Source organism: Tetranychus urticae, chromosome 1 (genome assembly GCF_039701765.1).
Source record: "Tetranychus urticae isolate SD_2017Ah chromosome 1, NJAU_TeUrti_SD_1.0, whole genome shotgun sequence".
Lineage (NCBI taxonomy): Eukaryota > Metazoa > Arthropoda > Arachnida > Trombidiformes > Tetranychidae > Tetranychus > Tetranychus urticae.
This window is the reverse complement of record NC_142958.1, coordinates 18,683,244-18,701,750: the sequence shown is the minus strand read 5'-3', so window position 1 is coordinate 18,701,750 and position 18,507 is coordinate 18,683,244. Positions and strand designations below refer to the sequence as shown.

Sequence of the window (18,507 nt, the reverse complement as noted above, 5' to 3'; positions counted from 1 at the left end):
TGTAGAACAATAATTGTACTATTGTGACCATTGCTATTAGGCTTTTTTTCTGGTTAAGAGCTAACAGCTTGGGTCAAAATGATGAAGAAGACAAGAAGACGGGAAAGAAAGAAAGGGAGAAGCTGAAGAAAGATAAAAGATAGCAGTAGGGAGAAAAGAGTGCAACTTAGTGAGAAAGAGAGAGAGAGAGGGAAGAGAAAAAGAAATGTTGTAATGCTGAAAGCGTTTGGCACTTGAGTCACTTGAGTCAGTAACAACAACAGATAAACTTGCCATCTTGTTTCTTATTTTCATCCACATTATTTCATCAGAGTTTAATCTTCGATTTGTTTACTACTTTGGATGTGATAATATTGTTATTTTGTCTTTTCAAGTCATCTTTTCATTTCACTGTTTTTTCCTTTCTGTGTTTCTCCAATGCACTGAAGATCGGCAAAATTAACAATACAATTTTGCTTGTTTCTGTCATCTTTTCTATTCTTCTTCTCTTTTCTACATTGGATTAATTATTATTATTGCGATCAAGATTCATCTTTAATTTAACCATGGGATGTTGTAAAGCTTTTGTTAAACATTTAGTTTGTATGCTGGCCTTTGCTACATGGGTAGGTTTTTTTACTTTGAATAATTCATTGATTAGCTAATTAACTGGTTTTTCTGGTGATTTATTTCTCACTGGTAATAAACCCATTTTCCCACCTCTCTCGATCTTCCTTCTGCCTTTCTCTATCCTTCTTTTAACCATTTTTATCATAATAATGTGAATCTTTTAACCGGTCATTCGGTTTCACATTATTCTCAAAATTTTGGTCTTTTTGCTTTTTTAGCTCAAATTTTTGTTACAAGCTATTTTTGTTTATGTTCATATCCTTCTGATTCAACCATCCAATCTCAATGTCATTCCAATTTAATGCTGGTAACATGGTTATAGCCTGAAATTGATCATTTCCGTTGTTTTTTTTCTTGCTTCAGTATCAACCGAAATGGAATACATTTTTTTCCAATCGGCCATATTTGTTTGTCTCTTAGCCTCCAGAAGACACACTAAATGTGTTTCTGTGAATTGTTTCAAACCAACAAAGATTTTGCTAATTACGGTTAAACTTTTTAATTCAAGTTAACCGTTAAATAGCCTTAAGGATATGTGTTACTCAGGTATTTGTTTAGCTTTAACATCATCACTCATTTCAACTTTCAATCAATAGAATATAAAATTAGCCGAAAAATCAACAAATGACAATTGCAAATGATCTGTAACAACAGGCAACATTTAAACCCATTAAATTTAATAGTTGGGGTTAAATTACCATGTCCGTATCTTTAGGTTACTAATTTTAACCCATCCTAATGGTACACATACCAAATTAACGTTAACTTAAAATCCATTTCAATAATAAAAAAGCAAAACTTTCCCATAGCAATACTTAAGCTTACGTTTTTGATACAAATTTAACCTTTCACCAATAGCACTATCAAGGTGTCAATACCTGGTCAGACAAATCTGTTAATGACCTGGTTCACTTGAATATTAAATCCATTACGTATTAGCGTAAAATTTTTTTTTATGCATCAGAAATCAGGTAAAATAAGAAGCTAAAGAAGAACAACAAGAAAAGCAAAAAGATGGTTCCTTTGAAAATGAAGGATACCCATAAAAAAAAGTATATACCAAAAACCAGTTCTTTGGTTTTCAACATTTGAGTAACTGACCTTTTCGTATTCAATCCAACTATGACTTTACAGTAACCCGAGAAAAATTTTTTACCTTTTCTCAATATTTTTGACCTTTTCTTACCTCTAATTCCTGTATTTGGTATAAATACGAGAAAAATATCTAAACAACATCATTAATATCATTACAAGATGAAACCTCATAACAATAATAATGATATTGACCCGAGTTTTAAATCATTTTAGACCATTTTTTTTGATAAAAACAGCAACTTAAACAGTCTGTACTAGCTGGTTGATGGTGACTAACATTATTCACCTGTTAACCAGAGGATCATTAAGTTCATCTATTAGCGATTAAAGTCTATTTCAATGAGTTTGTCCACAAAATCTCTTTACTTACCTGTTTGCTTTAACCTTAATGCAACCTTTTTTTGGACAATCATCAAATTTAGATGAACCCATCATTTGAAGCTTGTTATAGTTATAATAACCTTTCTAACCTTAATGATTGTTTATAAAATTCATCTTCATTGTTATCACTGATATTTTAACAATTTTTGATACTTTTAAATAACTCAGGTTGAGCATTGTACACAAAAATATAAACACAATCTCGTACTTGTTAGCCTTTTGTTTCCCTAAATTTATCCCATTTATTGACATGAAACTTATCCATTGAAGACTCTATTATTATTACCATTATCATTACAAATGTCAATAACAATAATGAATAACAAAATGTTTATTTGTTATCAATTGAAGATGAAGGTAAGCAAAAAATAGTATCACTTGAAAATTTGAGAAAAAAAAGAAGCTTGAAAGGTCGATTGTTATAAAGAGAGAAAGTTCATCATTCAGTCGAGTAAATCACTTTTAAAACAATCCAATTCAATTAAATCATCTTAAATTTTCCCTTTCACTGCTTGCTCAACAATATCGTTAAACCTTTTACGATTAATTCAGTCACTATTATCATCATAACCATCCTTATACTTATCATGACTATTCAGGCAAAAGAATGGTTCAACAGGCTGTTAAAGAGCCTCAACTCAATAGTTGTAACTCAATTGAATTTTCATCACTTTTCAAAATTCACCCAAATCAGATCAGGATTTCCATTAATTAGGTCAATTCCAGGTTTTTAATTGTTCCTCCAACAATCAAACAACCAAAAAATGACTTCAAAAATTGAACCCAAATATTACCAGGATTTAAATCATTAAAACCATTTAAGTTCAATGAACATTTTAAAATAAAATTATCAATCTATTAATCAATTTGCTTTCTTTCCAGTTTCTTGGTAGCGTTTTAATTGCCTTTACTCTATGGATTCTGAGCACATCTACAAATGCCAAGAACTTTTTCGCCGGAACAACGGTAAGAATCTTTTTTCTCAAACAATTATTCTAGTTGATTTGTAATTATATCGTAACTGTATCCTACAAATTAATAGCTTTAAATTGATCTCTAATTGTTGCCAGTTTATTTTGAAACTCAGCCCTTTCCATTTGTTTATTTACATCTGAAAATTGGGTAAAATTTTTGGGTAAAACTGTTTAAATGTAATATAACTTAAGTATCAGGGTCAGTGTTTATCATGGTTCTTGATGAGCTCAATTGAAATGAATAATAACCTGAATAGAAAGTATTAACATGAGTATTTGCCTTTTTTATTCAACCTCTCGGGGTTTGGTGAGTTTAATGAGTTTTTAATTTACATGATTACTTGAAACACTTTGAACCACAATTAGATCAACCTTGAATAATTTTCATCTCCTTTCTATCCTTTACTCATGCTAATCAATCTGATATCAGTAATAATCATGTTTGACCCTCAGGTGAAGCCATTCCCTTTAGTTTATCAACATTAAGAAACATTTTCACCATTCTTCTCTGTTCAATGGACTGAGTTCGCAATTCTGCCAATTTCAGGAGTCTCATTACAATTACAAATGAAGAACAACAAAAGTAACAATTGAAATTAATATACATCAATATATTCAATTTTAACTGATAAGTAAATTACTGTTGAATCTTTATGATCTCAATTTACAACTCAATTGTTATATTAATCAATTTTCACATTCCAAATGATTGCCAACAATAAGTTAATAGTTTTATTTACAATTTTCAAGCCTCTCTCTCTAAATTGTTCATTAACAAATAGACAATTTAAATAATTTTCAACTCTCATTAAATTGAAACCAATCAATCTTTCAATTCATCTAATCATCAGTTTTGCTCATCATGTTCATTTGCAAATAAAAATTTACTGACTAAATGATAAACCGGTGAACAATGAAAGCTCAATATTTGGTTAATAATCTCAGAATTGAATACAACAATCAAACCTTTCTCAATATCAATAACCAATAATTCAAATATTGTTATAATAATAGCTTTACAAAATAAAGAGTGAATAACAATCCTGGACTCAGTAATCAATCGAAATGAATACATGATATTACAAAAGCGGAAGCTTTAGTGCATCAACAATTTTCTGTGAGATTCAGAAGGCAAATAGTGAACAATCAAAACCATGATTACAGGGTGATGAATATTTTTTCCAATCAACTTTTCTTTTCACGAGAAACTTCATTCTTTAATTATCTCAACTACTGTTATTGATTGAAAGTTTACCGTAAATTCCCGCAAACTTTGACTTAACATCCAAACAAATCTGTAGGGAAGACCAGTGACTGTTAATTACTGTTAAAATCAACTGTTTAATCACGAAAAGAATAACTAATTCAGGCTAAAATTTTTGCGAATATTTTTTTTACTATTTTGATGTTTTACCTTGCATTGTGTAAACTGTCAAATTGCAAGGTAAATGTTTACAAACTCATTTGATTTACCTTCCTAATAGATCTTGATTTCACACCCAATTTTAGTCCTTAATCAATCAAATTGATGCGAAAAGTTGAATCCTTAATCACATCAAAAGTTAACTGTATTACAAGGATTATTAACATTTGTTTTGCTCCCAATTGCTGTTAAGGAGGAATTGAATTATTAAAAAAACTATCAATAATATCAATTTAATCATTTCACTATCAGTCTCATTACCATTACATGAAAAAACGCTCTAACTGTCTAAAATGGTTTTGTGTGCCTAAAGTATTTGCTGAAATGTGATGAACACTGTTTAACTGTTTAACTTGATTTTTCAATCTCTTCTCGATCCGTTATTTAATTATATCATTGATTACTCCTAACCATAGTTTAGGCTGTCAAGACTTACAACTGAATTATGATTGAAAAATTTATCGATTAATATTGGTAACTATTAGTATTAATTTCAAAAATTGTGTTGAAAAATTTTGTTGGCCCATTTTGATGTTTAAAGGGCTCATCACGTCCTTCAATATCTTATTAGCTTCAACTACTAATTTTTTGGGTAATAAGATCACGCCCAGCCTGGAGCTATCTTCAGTTGAACCCAAATTCTGATTCAAGATGAGTCTTGCTGAACTCTCAATTGGAGAGTAATTGTTTCTTACCGTTGATCAGATTTTACCTGAAAATTGGGTAAACTAGCTAAGCTTTTTTTCCTTTCAACTTAATCCGTTCATAATTTTCAGCCTTTCAGTGAAAAGGCCTTTTTACCCTTTCAGATATCATGTACTCCATTTTCATCGTCCTGTCTCATGCTTAACCTCATCTCAATCATTTCATAAATTAACTATGAGATCAAGTTTTCAGATAAACTGGATGAAAAATCAGCTTTTGCTTTTTCTCTTTCTTGGTTTATAGCGTTTGCCAAAAATAAAATTGATTTCAATCAGCTTTGACAAATCAACTTTGATGATTAGGAGGAGGATGAGAATGACAAATATTGGATGACAAATAAATTCAGGTCATAAATGGTTATTGAAGGTCAAGATCAGGATTCTCTCCATTTACAGTTTAATCAAATTTTGATTCTTAAAATAGCAATTTAAAATTGCAGTTATTAATATTTCACCTAGAAGGGAACCTCACGATAAACCGATATCGAAATTTCTTGGTTGCTTTGGTACATTGGTCCTTCTTGAACACCAGTATAACGGAATCGGTTAACTTTAAAGTTGACCATTTATTTTGGGTCAACATTTATCATAATTCAATTGATTTCATCTGTTAAGTTAATCTGATCAGTAGTTGAAAACAATTGTTAACTACAAAAATATGATTTTTCAGTTTTTTTATCCTTTAAATAAATTGATTTTAGTTAATCAATCTGCATCACTGATTATTCCGTTAATTAATAGTAATCCAATTGGCGTCAAGGTGTTTCTTCAGCTTCATTAAACTTTTTAACTTTTCATTTTAACAATAATTACCAGTCGAGTTTGAAAAAAAATCTTGCTTGAAAAAATTGGCTTCAAAAATAGTAATCACATTTGAAATTAATCAATTTAATTAATACTTGGATTGATTGAACATTAGCTAATAAAAGATGTTCAATCTTTAGGTCGTTCAATTTAATTTTTATCATTTTTTGCCCTTTTTGTAAAGTTAAGTGAAAATGAAGCTTATTTGCATTTCAAGTCAATTTCTGGTAAATTCAAATTTCATTTTTACTTCACCAATGGTTCAATAATAAGCTTTCAAATATTCACAATTACGCACGTCAACGCTCTAAGCGTGAATATCCCTTGACTTAGTCATTGGACGATGACAAATAAGCCCTTTTAATGAGCGTTAATTCACTCCAAAGACTAAACAATTTAATCATTGAACTAGATCCATTCAAGGCAAAGTCATATTTATTAACCTTGGTTAGTAAACAAAAATTATGATAATTTAGTTTCTTACTCCAATGATTATCACCTTATAACACAGTTTACAAACATAACCAAATATACTTCATTAATTAATGTGTTATTCAATAGTAAATTTGATTATAACAGTTCACAGCTGAAAATTGAATTTGCCATTTTGTACGCAATTTTGTCTTCAAATTTCATGGCCAATTGTCAAAGTTTGGTTGATCATTTTCAGGCAAATGAAGGAATTGCATGTAAAGTTGATCAACGATTTGCAAAGTTGACCAAGAATCTCATTGTTCAAGTGTTTCCATCCTGATTATAGCCTGTTGATCATCCATTTTGATTATTTTGGCTTCTGTTGGTTTTGTTATGCATTTCAAGATTTGGTAAATTGTCAACTTATATTGTTTCAACTTTCAGTGAATCTTCATCTTCACCTTTGCCAGCAATCGGTCATACCTGAAAGGAAATGAAAAGAAATTTCTGTTTCTCCTTTAACATTGAATGGGAAACAATTGAAGAATTGAAAAATGTTGTTTGATAAAATCATTGATTGTATTACAGGTTAACAACAAAAACCTGGTTGGATACCTTTTCATTACCACAAACTGTTCCAACAAAATGAACACAATCTTTCTTTACCTTTTCTCTGGTTATCGCCCAATAATCAGGAAATTTCAATTCTCATTCACAATCAATGTCTTGACTATTAATTATTAGTTTACCTCGATATTGATCTTAACAATGTTCAACATTCAGTGTTTCTATGAGACTTAGTCATCGCTATTTTATTACAGGAAAGAAACCCATGATTTATGAATTTCCAATGTTTCCATTCAGATGTAAATCAAAAGTCACAATCCTTTGTTTATCTGTTATTCAACACATCAGATGATATTGCACCAGTAAATGCTAATTGAAATCTTTTCATCTTACAATCAAATGTATGTAAGATTATCCTTTACGACTGTAAATCAGGGTTAACTCTGTCAATTTATCATTTAGTTAATTGTTATTTCACAATTAGACTGCCGGACTTTTTAATCTAAAACCATTCCAACATATTAACTGTGATTTTACTGATGATTACCAGATAATCTTTGACTTAATCTGCTACTTTTGGCATAATCAGGGTGATGATGAATGATATAAGCTGCTCGTTGAACTAATCTATTGAAATGGTTTCATTGCTTTTTTTGATTCACTTTTTTGACTTAATTCAATCTTGATTACATCAGGATTGACTTGAATTAATGATCTTGAACTTGATACCCATTTTTGCCTAAAACTATATTCAAGACTAAAATTCAAGTCCTGTTCATCATTAATCTTTACAAGCATTAGGTAATTCACAATTAGTGAATGAAATGCTTGTTGAAAATTTGCTAAAGTTTCATCTTTCTATTCACTATTATTATAACTGTCCGGAAATGTGAATTATAGCCATGCTGAGGTCATTTTCAGCTTTTCATGCAATAATTTACATTTTGCTGTTACAAATCGTTGGACAGTGAAAACTGACCTGCACTCACCTCAACCAAACATTTCCTCAATTTTATCAAATTTTCATTTTTAACTTATTCTTAATCATTTCAGTTGGATATTTTTGAAAAACAAAAAAAAAAACAAAACAATAATAAGACGCCAAAAATAGCCATTTCATTTGATTGAGTATCTGTTAATTTGGAGTAAGTTTCACTCTCTAACTGATTACCTCCTACTATTATTTTCATCTTCACATCCTTTTTCATCTTGTTCATCTTTTCATTTTTATCATCTCCATTTGGCCGTTAAATTGTTTTCGTTTTGTTGTTTCTCATCTTTTTTTTTCATCATTATTTTGATAACTACAGAAACACACTTTTATTATTAGTTTGATTTGGGTTTTATTGATTCAATTTACAACAGTTAATTTCATTGAAGCAGCCAATTGCATTATTAAACAGTTGTCACTTTGAATGTAATTGTATGGGGCAAAGTAATGGATAGAGTTAAGTGTAAATAATTACAAATCATCTGGCATCCAAGTAATTGTTTGGTAATCCAACAATCAAAATGATTGATTGAAAGTAAAATTAATCATTATTTGTTCCTTTGTTTCTTTTTCTCAACATTTCAACTAATTAACACCATTTTTATCTGATTTCTTTTAATCAATTAGCCCATTATTTATGTTGCACTAGGACTTGGAGGATTGCTCTTTACCAATGGTAAGTTTGAAATAAGCAAATAATCAAACAATTTACTAATCGTCTTTTCTTATTTATTTAGGTCTTTTGGGTTGGATGGGTTCATATAGACGTGGTGGATGCATGTTAAAATTGGTATGAATAGTTTTCTGGTTTATTGGCTCATTTTTTGGGTTGAATGTCAATATTTTTACTGTCCAAGCAAACATGTCCGAGTTATAAACAGTTCAAGTGGCAGATTTCACTTCATTATTGGAAACTCTTCTTTTCATTTTAAATTAACCCACCAATTGGTTGCTATTATAAGCCCTTTGCTCGATTTTCCTATTCACGATCATGATGTTTAATCTAGTTTAACGGGGAAGCTGTTAATTATGATTAAATTCAGAAGCGAAACATTCAACATTTAACAATCATCCGCTTAAATTGTTTATCAACTCGATCACGAATTACTGATGTAACTGACCTGTTTGCTGCTTACCTGTTGATAAGTGATTCTGCTGATTTTTTTCATCAGTATCCAAAAAAGACTTTCTTTTGTTAACTTTATTATTGATCCTTTTATTCTTGGTTTATCATAATTTAATTTGATCCATTTCTCTCTCAATTACAGTTCCTATTTTTATCCGTTTTAACGATTGCAGCGGAAATCGGAGGAATAATTTCTTTGTCCATCTTAAGAGCTAAAGTAACTGAGATTGTTGAAGAGGGTTGGAATGAAATGAACCAAAGAACCCGTAACATCATCCAATCTCAGGTAAATAATTGCCTTTTGCATCAAACATCGTATGCATTGGCCACCATAATCCTAATAACATGTCAAAAAAGATGAAAGCTTAGCAATGATTATCAAGCTGTTTATCAAATTGCAAGATAATGCTCATTTCTTTATTTTGTTGCTTTCCATTTTCAAGTTGAACATGTTTTTCAATTGTTTAAATTATTGAATAATTTCTAAATCCTTTTATTCTGTCATTTTCAGCTTGAATGTTGTGGATTAATGGGCCCAAGTGAATTTGCGCATAATAATGAGGAAACTGATAAATCATGTTATTCACTAGTTCCTAAAGAGTTAGGCTTACCAACTACACCAACATCACCATCCAGCTCTATGAGTGAAGCTGTTTACCACGAGGTGAATATAAATTATTATTTAAATTCAACTAAATCTAGTTAAACTTAAATTAACACTTTGTCCATTTCCTCTATTCTTAGTCTGGTTGCAAGGATAAACTCGTCGATTGGATTTATAAACATAAACTCATTTGGATCTCAACTTTTGGTGGATTCCTGTTATTCCAGGTGAAGTGATATTAAACTTTAATATCAATTTAAAACATTCAGCGTTTGTCACCCACTAACTGATAGAAAAGAAATAATCGTTAACAAACAGACGCATAATTAAACTTGAACTTGTGTACATTACATGTATTATAAGCATTGGAAATGAAAGGAAAAAAAACAATCAATCGCAATCAAATTGCGTGTTGAATGCTTACTCAATTTAATATTGTTTCTGTTTTTTTTCTCTTATATTTTTATCATACAAAAATTATTGGAGTAAATATAAAAACAGTTAACCTGGGTTGAGTCTTTTTACAAGGCTAACCCAGCAAAAAACTGGTGATTCTCGCTATTTTTTGTTGCTTTTGTTGGTGGTTTTTTTTCTTCTTAAAACATGCTTATATGTACATACATGAAACTACATAAAGTTAATAGTCTCACGGTTGTTACTCCTTAGGACAAGTTACAATTAAGTTTCGATTAGGTTCAATTGCTACAAAGAATTGGGTGTTGAAAAATATACTTTTAACCTATTGTTGGTAACATCACATTAACCTTCTATTGTCGCTTTAATTTCTAATTTCTGTTTTTCTTTTCTCTCCTTGATCATTATTATCAATATAATTATTACAGGTTATTACCGTGCTTTTGTCGGTTTCAGCAATCAATAATATGAAAAGTCGAAGCTCTTCCATGGAATCATTGGATGACCACCACCATATAACTTATTAATAACCAACATTGTTGACATAATTTTTTTCATCTGCTGACCAGAGGTTTTCAAAATGCTAATCTGATAATCAAAGTATCAATACTTTTAGAAGCGAGTGGACAACCAGTTGGAGAATCATTCCTCACTCAAAGAAGATATTGAACCAAATGTCGATGATAATCTAATTGAACAAAGCTTAATAAAGCTATCAAATAAATAACACGTTTTCAATGTGCCAATGAGCTAAGCAAAATCACTCGAACCACTAAATTGCGATCAACAACTTGAACCAACTCAAATTTAGATAAAACTATTCAATTAATCATTTTAAATATTTTCTAAAATAATACCTTTCATTTTCTGTGTTCATCTTCACCTCTTTCACCCATTTTAATTTCAATAATTACTCCTTTTACTCCTTCTTTCAACCAATTCCTACATAATATTTAATGAAACAAAAAAATCCTGGAAATAATATTGACCTTTAAATTGTGAACTTGTTAATTTTTGATTTACATTGTGGGTCATTAAATTAACAATTGACTCCTAACCTCATCTAAACTGTTTTACTGTATCAAGTATTAAACATATTCAACTGTCATTAAAAATTCACCAATGATCTTTTCATAAGTTAAATATTGCAATCAAATTTATTTCCTTCTCAACAAACATTTACACGAGTTCAGTAAATCTTGAGAACAGTTGGATTATTTTGCTCTACAATGCTTAATACAAAATGTTTCTTAAATTGAGTGATTGACTAAATTATTGTGATCATTCTTTTAGATGATGATTCACCGCTGTATTGTTTTGCATTGTAAATGTAACAGGTGAAATAGATGATTGTATTTGTTATCTTAGCGCAAAAATACAGAAGAGTTATTAGTGATGATCTATGAGTTAAGAGTGCGATGCACTTTCCGCAGAAACATTACCTAATGGCAATTCATCCGACAATTGACTAAACTAAAATTTGTATCAATCTCAATAGCAGTTGGATGAAATCTGAACAATAAGTAATTCAATTGTCACACTAAATATTCGGAAGATAATCTTTTAAAAATTAAACAGAAATAAATGCAAAGCTTGTTGAAATTTCACTCTTTATCAAAAGCTTGACGCCTTTTTTAAGAATAATAAAAAGCAAGTATTTGTACTTGAAGGTTTGAATACAGAAGAGTAATTATAATTCGTAATACAATTGAAATTTGATCTTGGTTTACTGGTTTAGATAGTAATCACCATCCAGAATCCCCACCACCACCTTGTCCCCATCCGGATTTGTAAGAAACTGATTTTTCAATAACTTTGCCCAAGCTTTCGGTCTCAATCTCTTTGGCCATCGGAACGTCAAAATATTCATATCTAATGGAAATGAAAAGGTTTAGTTAAATTTAGTAAATTGAGTTTACAAACAAAAGACAAATCAAGAATCAGCAGGAAATCCATTTAAATGAATATCACGTTTCCAATAAAATCTAATATTGAGCTGTCTGGTCATTCAATACAAATTGGCAAGTTTCAAAGGATTCAAGTCAATTTGTAAGTCATGACTCGATTGTAATGGTAATCAGTTGAAAATTTTCCTAAATCTGTCAGCTAGTTGGAAATTTAAATTGTTTCGTGATTGGAGACAAAAAGAATTGGTTTTACTGCACAATGTAAATCAAACTGAATACAACTGAATGGCTAGTTGATTGTAAATGTTTAAAGTTTACTTACTTGGGAATCACTATTGCCATTGTTCCACCGCCACCTTTACTCTTTTTACCCTTCATCTTTTTATCGCCTTTACCTCCACCACAGTTGCCTTGAATTAAAATAGATGAGTGTGAATTTTCAAGTATTTAAGTCACATTTGATTCGCATTGAAGCTGGATTGATTACAATAGTTTGTTGGGTATTTTAGACTTGCCATTATCTATATTTACAATGGCAGTGTCGAGGGAAAGTTGAATATTTTTTGTTTTGGCAGCTACTTACAGTTACATGTTGGTTGACTTGATTTAGATTCTGATCCCCATGAATCTTGAATTAGGTTTTCCATTGGAACATCATCCATTGGATTCCATGGATCATCTTCCATTTCAGTTTGAGATTCCATTTTAGATCCTTTGCCCGATCTCATCATCATTGGCATCATCATTGATCTACGTCTACTCCAGAGTCCATCTTTAACTAGCCATCTATGTAAGTTGAACTGGGCAAAAAATCCAGCCAAAGCTATGTTGGTTAATAAGGTTAAATTAATCATAATCAATAATTTCAACATAACTAGTTGACAGTTAATTTTTTGCACATTGAAGATGTGACTCTAAAGCACAAGAAAATAAATGTTTTGAAGTGTTGATCAATAAATGGTTCGTGTGAGTAAATTGAATCATTACTAATTTTGTTTTAATTGGATTGTGATTACACTCGTCTCAGGTCAATAACATTAAGAAATAAATTTGAAGGTGTTTTACATTCTAAGGAAAGTCAATGATAAATCATCAATGGCTATAAATATCATCATTATTTGAAAAATTGAACAATAAGACTGAACAATGGGTGAAAAGAAAGTTGAAAGTTTATTCGAGTTGCAACAAAGCAATAAAAAAATTTGTTCATTTGCATAATTTGATTTAACATTATTGAAATCACCAAATTTCAAAGTCTAATGTTCTTAAATTTGATGAGTTTTTTGCGAAGGTTGAGCTCTCAAGTGACAAAAATTGAATACAAAAGAAAAGCGTCGAAGGGTTGAAAAAGAGGTAATGTGAGCACCAAGATTATTGTACTCCAAAAAGATGATGACAGAAATTATCAGATCTTGATGGCAGTTTAAGTAAAGGATTTATCGAGATGAGATTGCAGCTATTAATCAGTGTTTTTTTAGTGATTTTGGTGGTTTCCAAAGTTGATGCCAAGAAAATGGATAAAGGTGAAAAGGGCAAAAAAGGTGGTGGCGGTGGAGGTGGCGGCGACGATTGGGAAGCCTATCCAACTGGTGGAAAATGCAATTGTAACTGTGGCGGTGGTGACGGGAAGACTAAAGTAATTGCCATGGAAAAGGTCATTAAAGTTCCCAGAATACGAATCCTCGATATGGGCAAAAAAGGTGACGATTTACAGTACATGAAAAGTAAGTCAATGGTTGGAATGGTGATGAGTGCACCACAGATTGAAATGATGGACGAAGAAGTAATGGATTCGTGGAACTCTTGAGTGCTGGATTATCTCCAAATTTTTATATCCAAAACCGTATTGTTAACGAACCCTTGTCAGTGTAATTTACAGGAATCCAATAAAGTTGTTTGTATATCGAACCATCACAAGATTCGGTCTTGATAATAAGTATCCAAATAAACATTTAAACTTGAGATCAAATTGATACAATAATCCCTTAGATAAAGGGACTCGTTTACATCTTCACAACAGGCGATAACTGTAACTTATCAGCTTTCTCCTCGGTGAATATGATTAATTTTTCGTCAACTATAGATCGACTGTTCTTGGTAGATGATTGTCTTTTGATCTTTACCTTGAGATATAAATGATTAATTTTGACTGAGATTTAAGTAGACGAGTTGAACTATTTATAGAGTCAGGACCTTGGAAAAGCTAATTTTTGGCAAATTGTTTTGATTTGTAAGAAAAGAAAACTTGAAACAAAGTGATACACTTGAATCTTGCAGTTAAATTTGATAATCAAATTTAGATAAATAATAAGTAAATAATGAGTAGGCCACGATAGCTCAAATATTTGTTAAAAGTTTATAAAATAATTGTTAAATTTTTTAGTTCTAACTTGCAAAATGGTCTAATTAGCTATCAGTGGAGATAGCAAATCCTTTTTCTATAAGATCTTGAGCGATATTAAGATCCGTATCACCTTTAAGATCAATAAGTTCAACAAGATATTTTTGTCGAGGTTCTTTATCAACGGTGGTAGCTTTAACTGGTTTGGCAAAAACTTTTTCCCAGAGAGTTGCACGTGTGTGTTTTTTGAAATAATCAATAGCGTCTTTACTCCAATCAGAATCAGCAACGGGTAATACGCCGGAAAGGGAACATTCAATTGCTTGAAAGGGTAATTTAAAAAGAAAATCTTCGTGGAGAACCAAGAGTTCATTTCTCTGGACAATCGCTTCATTTCCAAAGTCGAGATAAAACACTGACACTTCTGTTTCATCAGTAATGCTTGGTGTATCCTCATAGGTGATTATTTTAACTCGATAATAATGTTCATCTCCCCTAAGAGGAGCAGCAGCTATATCGCCTACCTTAATTGAATTGAGTTTAGCCTTCAAACGATTGTCAGATCTTTCATAAAAATCAGTCATTTCAACCATTAATCGGTCAAGCTCCGCACTGTTTGATCCACAAGGTTGAACATAAAACTTGGATGGGTTTTGTACACTAGAAACATACACATCAATACATCCATTATCCAGGTTTGATTCGAGTTTTTCAAACATTACGGTTGAAGTGAGTTCGTGAATATTATAATGGCAAGGAATAAAGGAGATATAAGAGTGGCCATTCGATTGATTCCGTGGTGGCCTATAGACGTATTTTCCAAATCTACTATTTCTCAATTTGTCATCAATCATCTTTATTGCGGTTTCAACATTGGCTGCTTCACCTGAATAAAGAAAAACACACAGAATGAATTATACTCTGACTAATTTGAGGTCAAAATCAATGAATGATAAACAGGTTGACACTCTGCGGCAGGTTAAAATCAAACTTACCTCGAATCTCTACTGGCACTAGACCAGTATTGCCTTTTCGGACATGTTTAGGGATATTGACTTTGGCTCCTGACTCTTCAGATATTGATTTGATAGTTGAACCACCTTTTCCAATTACGAGGCCAACCTCACTAGCATCAATGTAAATCCTTTTATTTATACAAGATAGAGCTGATGCAATAATTTGATCAATCATCTCATCAGCTTCTAGGACACCAGTAGGTGATCCTTTAATTGCAATTATTCGGTCAACATCCTCATTAGGGTGACCATTAGAGAACGTAATTTTTGTATTAGTCTCACGCTGGACTAGCTTGATAACTTCACCACCTTTACCAATGACAGCTCCGGTAGCTTCTTTGGGCACATTCTTGTGAATTGTTGTTGATCGAATAGTGTGAAATGAAGATGTTGTTACTTCGAGTCTAGGATCAAGTTCAAAGTTTTCGTCATCTTTTTTATATAAAACATAAAGAGCAGCAAGAGCAGCTGAGGCAGCAGCTCCTAGTCCAACAATCAAACCGATAGACACTTGCTTTTCAGGTCGGAACATGATGAAACTCACTAATGAAATAAAGGGTCGGGAAAATTAAAAAATAATACAGTTAACATTAAACATTATAACCAACAGCTAATTGGCAATTTACAGAGAAGATGCTGAGAACACGAGACATGTTTTAATTTTTTTCATCATCTCATCATCTCATCTGCAAAGAGTAAATAAGCTTGTGTCGCCATCTTGTTCTACATCTCAAATTAAAATTTTTTTTATGTGTTAATAATGTTAACATAACATTCATGTCTGAACGGCACTTGAATTGAGTTTTTGAAGGATTAAATGTTTGCAAATCCACCATTAAAGTTGAGAAAATTCATGATAGATATAAGATTGAACAAGAAAGAAAAATTAAAAGAAAAAATACTGAAGTGTTCATGTTAATGAATGTGCGCTGATTGGATTAAATTTTAATGATGACTTGATTAGATCTGATAGATAATGATGACTTACCGCTGAATTGGAGAGACATTGTTTCGTCGAAATTGATTGTAGCATACGATTGAGGTGGGTAATTAATATTTAAACACTTAAGGGACGTTATTGTGGCGATAACAGTTGATACAGTGATGGTGGCAATGGAGTTTAGTACGCCAGTTTGATATTTAGCTTTATATTTAGACGAAACTAGCTTTTAGTACAATAATGAAAGCAGATTTTTTCATGAAATTAATTTTGCTGATGAAAATTTTTATAACCAACTGTAAAATGCACTTATTTCTTAAAATAAAATTTTCTGTTTCTATTAAAACAGATCAGTTCGATTTTTAGTTAAACCGACCGCTTTCAGTGACCATAATAGTTAGGGAGTGGAAACTTATTATTAGTCCATGAAAATTGTTGATGCACACAATGGACCGAATACTTTTTTCATTTTATCGATAATTTTCTTGATTTTGACAATTTTCCTTAAAACTTGAAGACTCAATATTTCAAGAATGCTATCATCTAGAATCATCATTCTTTGAAGAAACATTAGATTACATTAAGAACTATAACATAATATGACTGAGTTCCTGAAAAATCTGAGCTAATTTATTTAATTGAATATCCTTCTAACACATCAGTATGGTGTTTGCATAACATTTTAACTTTATAAATCTAGTCTCAAATCTGTGCATAAAGGCTAAAATCTTGAACAATTTAATATTTAGATATTGCTATTATAACTCATAACAAGATCTAATGTTTAGTACCAGGATGATGATTGTGTACGTTTCCATTCTCGAAATATTGCGGCTCGAAAATTTAAGAGAAATGGCCGAAATCAAGAGAACTATCAATGAATTGAAAAAATTATTTAGTACATTATGTTTCAAAGCAATTTTTATGGACAGAGAATCATTTTCAGCTCGGTAACTTTCACAGTTATGGAAAAAAGTCGATTTAACTAAAAATCGAACTAAACTGTTTTACAGAATGCAGAAAATTTCATCTATCGAAATAAGTTGATTTTCTGATTGTTTATTAAATGTTACATTGCTAAAATGAGTTTCACGGAAAAACCTGCTACCATTATTGTACAAATAGCGATCGAAGTTTTAATTTTGACCTTCATTTTCTCGACTACTGTTGATCGAAGAAATGCATAAATTGCATAAATCGGGCTCAGTATTCATGTCACTTAAAGCCAGCAGAGTTTCTTTTTGAAGGTAATATATTTTTACCCGTTTAAACCCATCTTTGCCAGTGTGTTCATTAATGTGTAAGAGAAGAGTTGCTAAAAGACATAACCAACACAATTGTCACACTTACAAATTACTGAATGGCAAAAATGGGCAAAAAAGGTGCAAATGAAATTTCTTGCAAATTTTGACTCTGTTAGTTGGTAGACACATAAAAACTGAGTCTATTTGTCCGATTCATGCATTTCTCTGATCAACAGTAGTCGAGAAAATGAAGGCCAAAGTTAAAACTTCGATCGCTATTTGTACAATAATGGAACCAGGTTTTTCTGTGAAACTAATTACAGTGATGTAAAATTCAATAACCAACCAGAAAATGCACTTATTTCGATAGATGAAGTTTTCTGCATTCTGTGAAACAGTTTAGTTCGATTTTCAATTAAATCGACTTTTTTCCATAACTGTGATAGTTACCGAGCTGAAACTTATAATTCGTAGTTAAAAATTGCTTGACAACATCATGGATTAAATAATTTTTTCAATCTGATGATAGTTCTCTTGATTTCGGCCATTTCTCTTCGATTTTCGAGCCTCAATATTTCGGAAATGGTAGTATCAACAATGACCATCCTTTGACTAAACATTAGATTCTGGCATGGACTATGATAGAGTTAAATTTAAGATAATTCAAGGAAGTGCAATAAAAGTTATAACATTGTGATATTTAGGTTGTCAGATTTTATAATTTACTATCAAAGATAAACAGTTACTTAGGATGTGCTAGAAGAATATTCATTATGTAAGACATTTGCTTAGATTTCTTTGGTTATCATTCATATTTTATTATTGCCCATAACAAGATCTAATGTTTAGTCGAAGAATGATGATTGTTGATACTACCATTTCCGAGATATTAAGGTTCGAAAATCGAAGAGAAATGGTCAAAATCAAGAGAACTATCAACAAATTGAAAAAAT

The 18,507-nt window shown here is 31.1% G+C and overlaps 3 protein-coding genes across 3 annotated transcripts; 1 reads left to right on the top strand and 2 right to left on the bottom strand.

Annotated features, from left to right (window-relative positions):
• The first annotated feature begins 249 nt into the window (after window positions 1-249).
• Window positions 250-11,249, top strand: LOC107359322 (tetraspanin-18B). The gene is made up of 8 exons (XM_015925805.3): window positions 250-605; window positions 2,968-3,051; window positions 8,590-8,638; window positions 8,700-8,752; window positions 9,231-9,374; window positions 9,600-9,752; window positions 9,833-9,919; window positions 10,535-11,249. The coding sequence occupies exons 1-8, from the start codon at window positions 546-548 to the stop codon at window positions 10,631-10,633; spliced, it is 729 nt and encodes a 242-aa protein (XP_015781291.1). The 5' UTR covers window positions 250-545; the 3' UTR covers window positions 10,634-11,249.
• A 450-nt stretch (window positions 11,250-11,699) lies between these two features.
• On the bottom strand, window positions 11,700-13,044 carry LOC107359194 (uncharacterized). The gene is made up of 3 exons (XM_015925668.3): window positions 12,597-13,044; window positions 12,336-12,423; window positions 11,700-11,978 (listed from the first exon to the last, which is right to left on the bottom strand). The coding sequence occupies exons 1-3, from the start codon at window positions 12,883-12,885 to the stop codon at window positions 11,852-11,854; spliced, it is 504 nt and encodes a 167-aa protein (XP_015781154.2). The 5' UTR covers window positions 12,886-13,044; the 3' UTR covers window positions 11,700-11,851.
• On the bottom strand, window positions 12,989-16,018 carry LOC107359193 (tudor and KH domain-containing protein homolog). The gene is made up of 2 exons (XM_015925667.3): window positions 15,350-16,018; window positions 12,989-15,240 (listed from the first exon to the last, which is right to left on the bottom strand). The coding sequence occupies exons 1-2, from the start codon at window positions 15,900-15,902 to the stop codon at window positions 14,420-14,422; spliced, it is 1,374 nt and encodes a 457-aa protein (XP_015781153.2). The 5' UTR covers window positions 15,903-16,018; the 3' UTR covers window positions 12,989-14,419.
• Between the last annotated feature and the right edge of the window lie 2,489 nt (window positions 16,019-18,507).

What these genes read in the sequence shown, in the direction of transcription:
- LOC107359322 (XM_015925805.3), top strand. Translation starts at nt 546, where the DNA reads ATGGGATGTTGTAAAGCTTTTGTTAAACATTTAGTTTGTATGCTGGCC. An exon ending in AGGATTGCTCTTTACCAATG is followed by an intron (nt 8,639 to 8,699) that starts GTAAGTTTGAAA and finishes TTATTTATTTAG; the next exon opens with GTCTTTTGGGTTGGATGGGT. An exon ending in GTGGATGCATGTTAAAATTG is followed by an intron (nt 8,753 to 9,230) that starts GTATGAATAGTT and finishes TCTCAATTACAG; the next exon opens with TTCCTATTTTTATCCGTTTT.
- LOC107359193 (XM_015925667.3), bottom strand. Translation starts at nt 15,902, where the DNA reads ATGTTCCGACCTGAAAAGCAAGTGTCTATCGGTTTGATTGTTGGACTA. An exon ending in AGTGCCAGTAGAGATTCGAG is followed by an intron (nt 15,241 to 15,349) that starts GTAAGTTTGATT and finishes TTCTTTATTCAG; the next exon opens with GTGAAGCAGCCAATGTTGAA.
- LOC107359194 (XM_015925668.3), bottom strand. Translation starts at nt 12,885, where the DNA reads ATGTTGAAATTATTGATTATGATTAATTTAACCTTATTAACCAACATA. An exon ending in AAGTCAACCAACATGTAACT is followed by an intron (nt 12,424 to 12,596) that starts GTAAGTAGCTGC and finishes TTTTAATTCAAG; the next exon opens with GCAACTGTGGTGGAGGTAAA. An exon ending in ATGGCAATAGTGATTCCCAA is followed by an intron (nt 11,979 to 12,335) that starts GTAAGTAAACTT and finishes CATTTCCATTAG; the next exon opens with ATATGAATATTTTGACGTTC.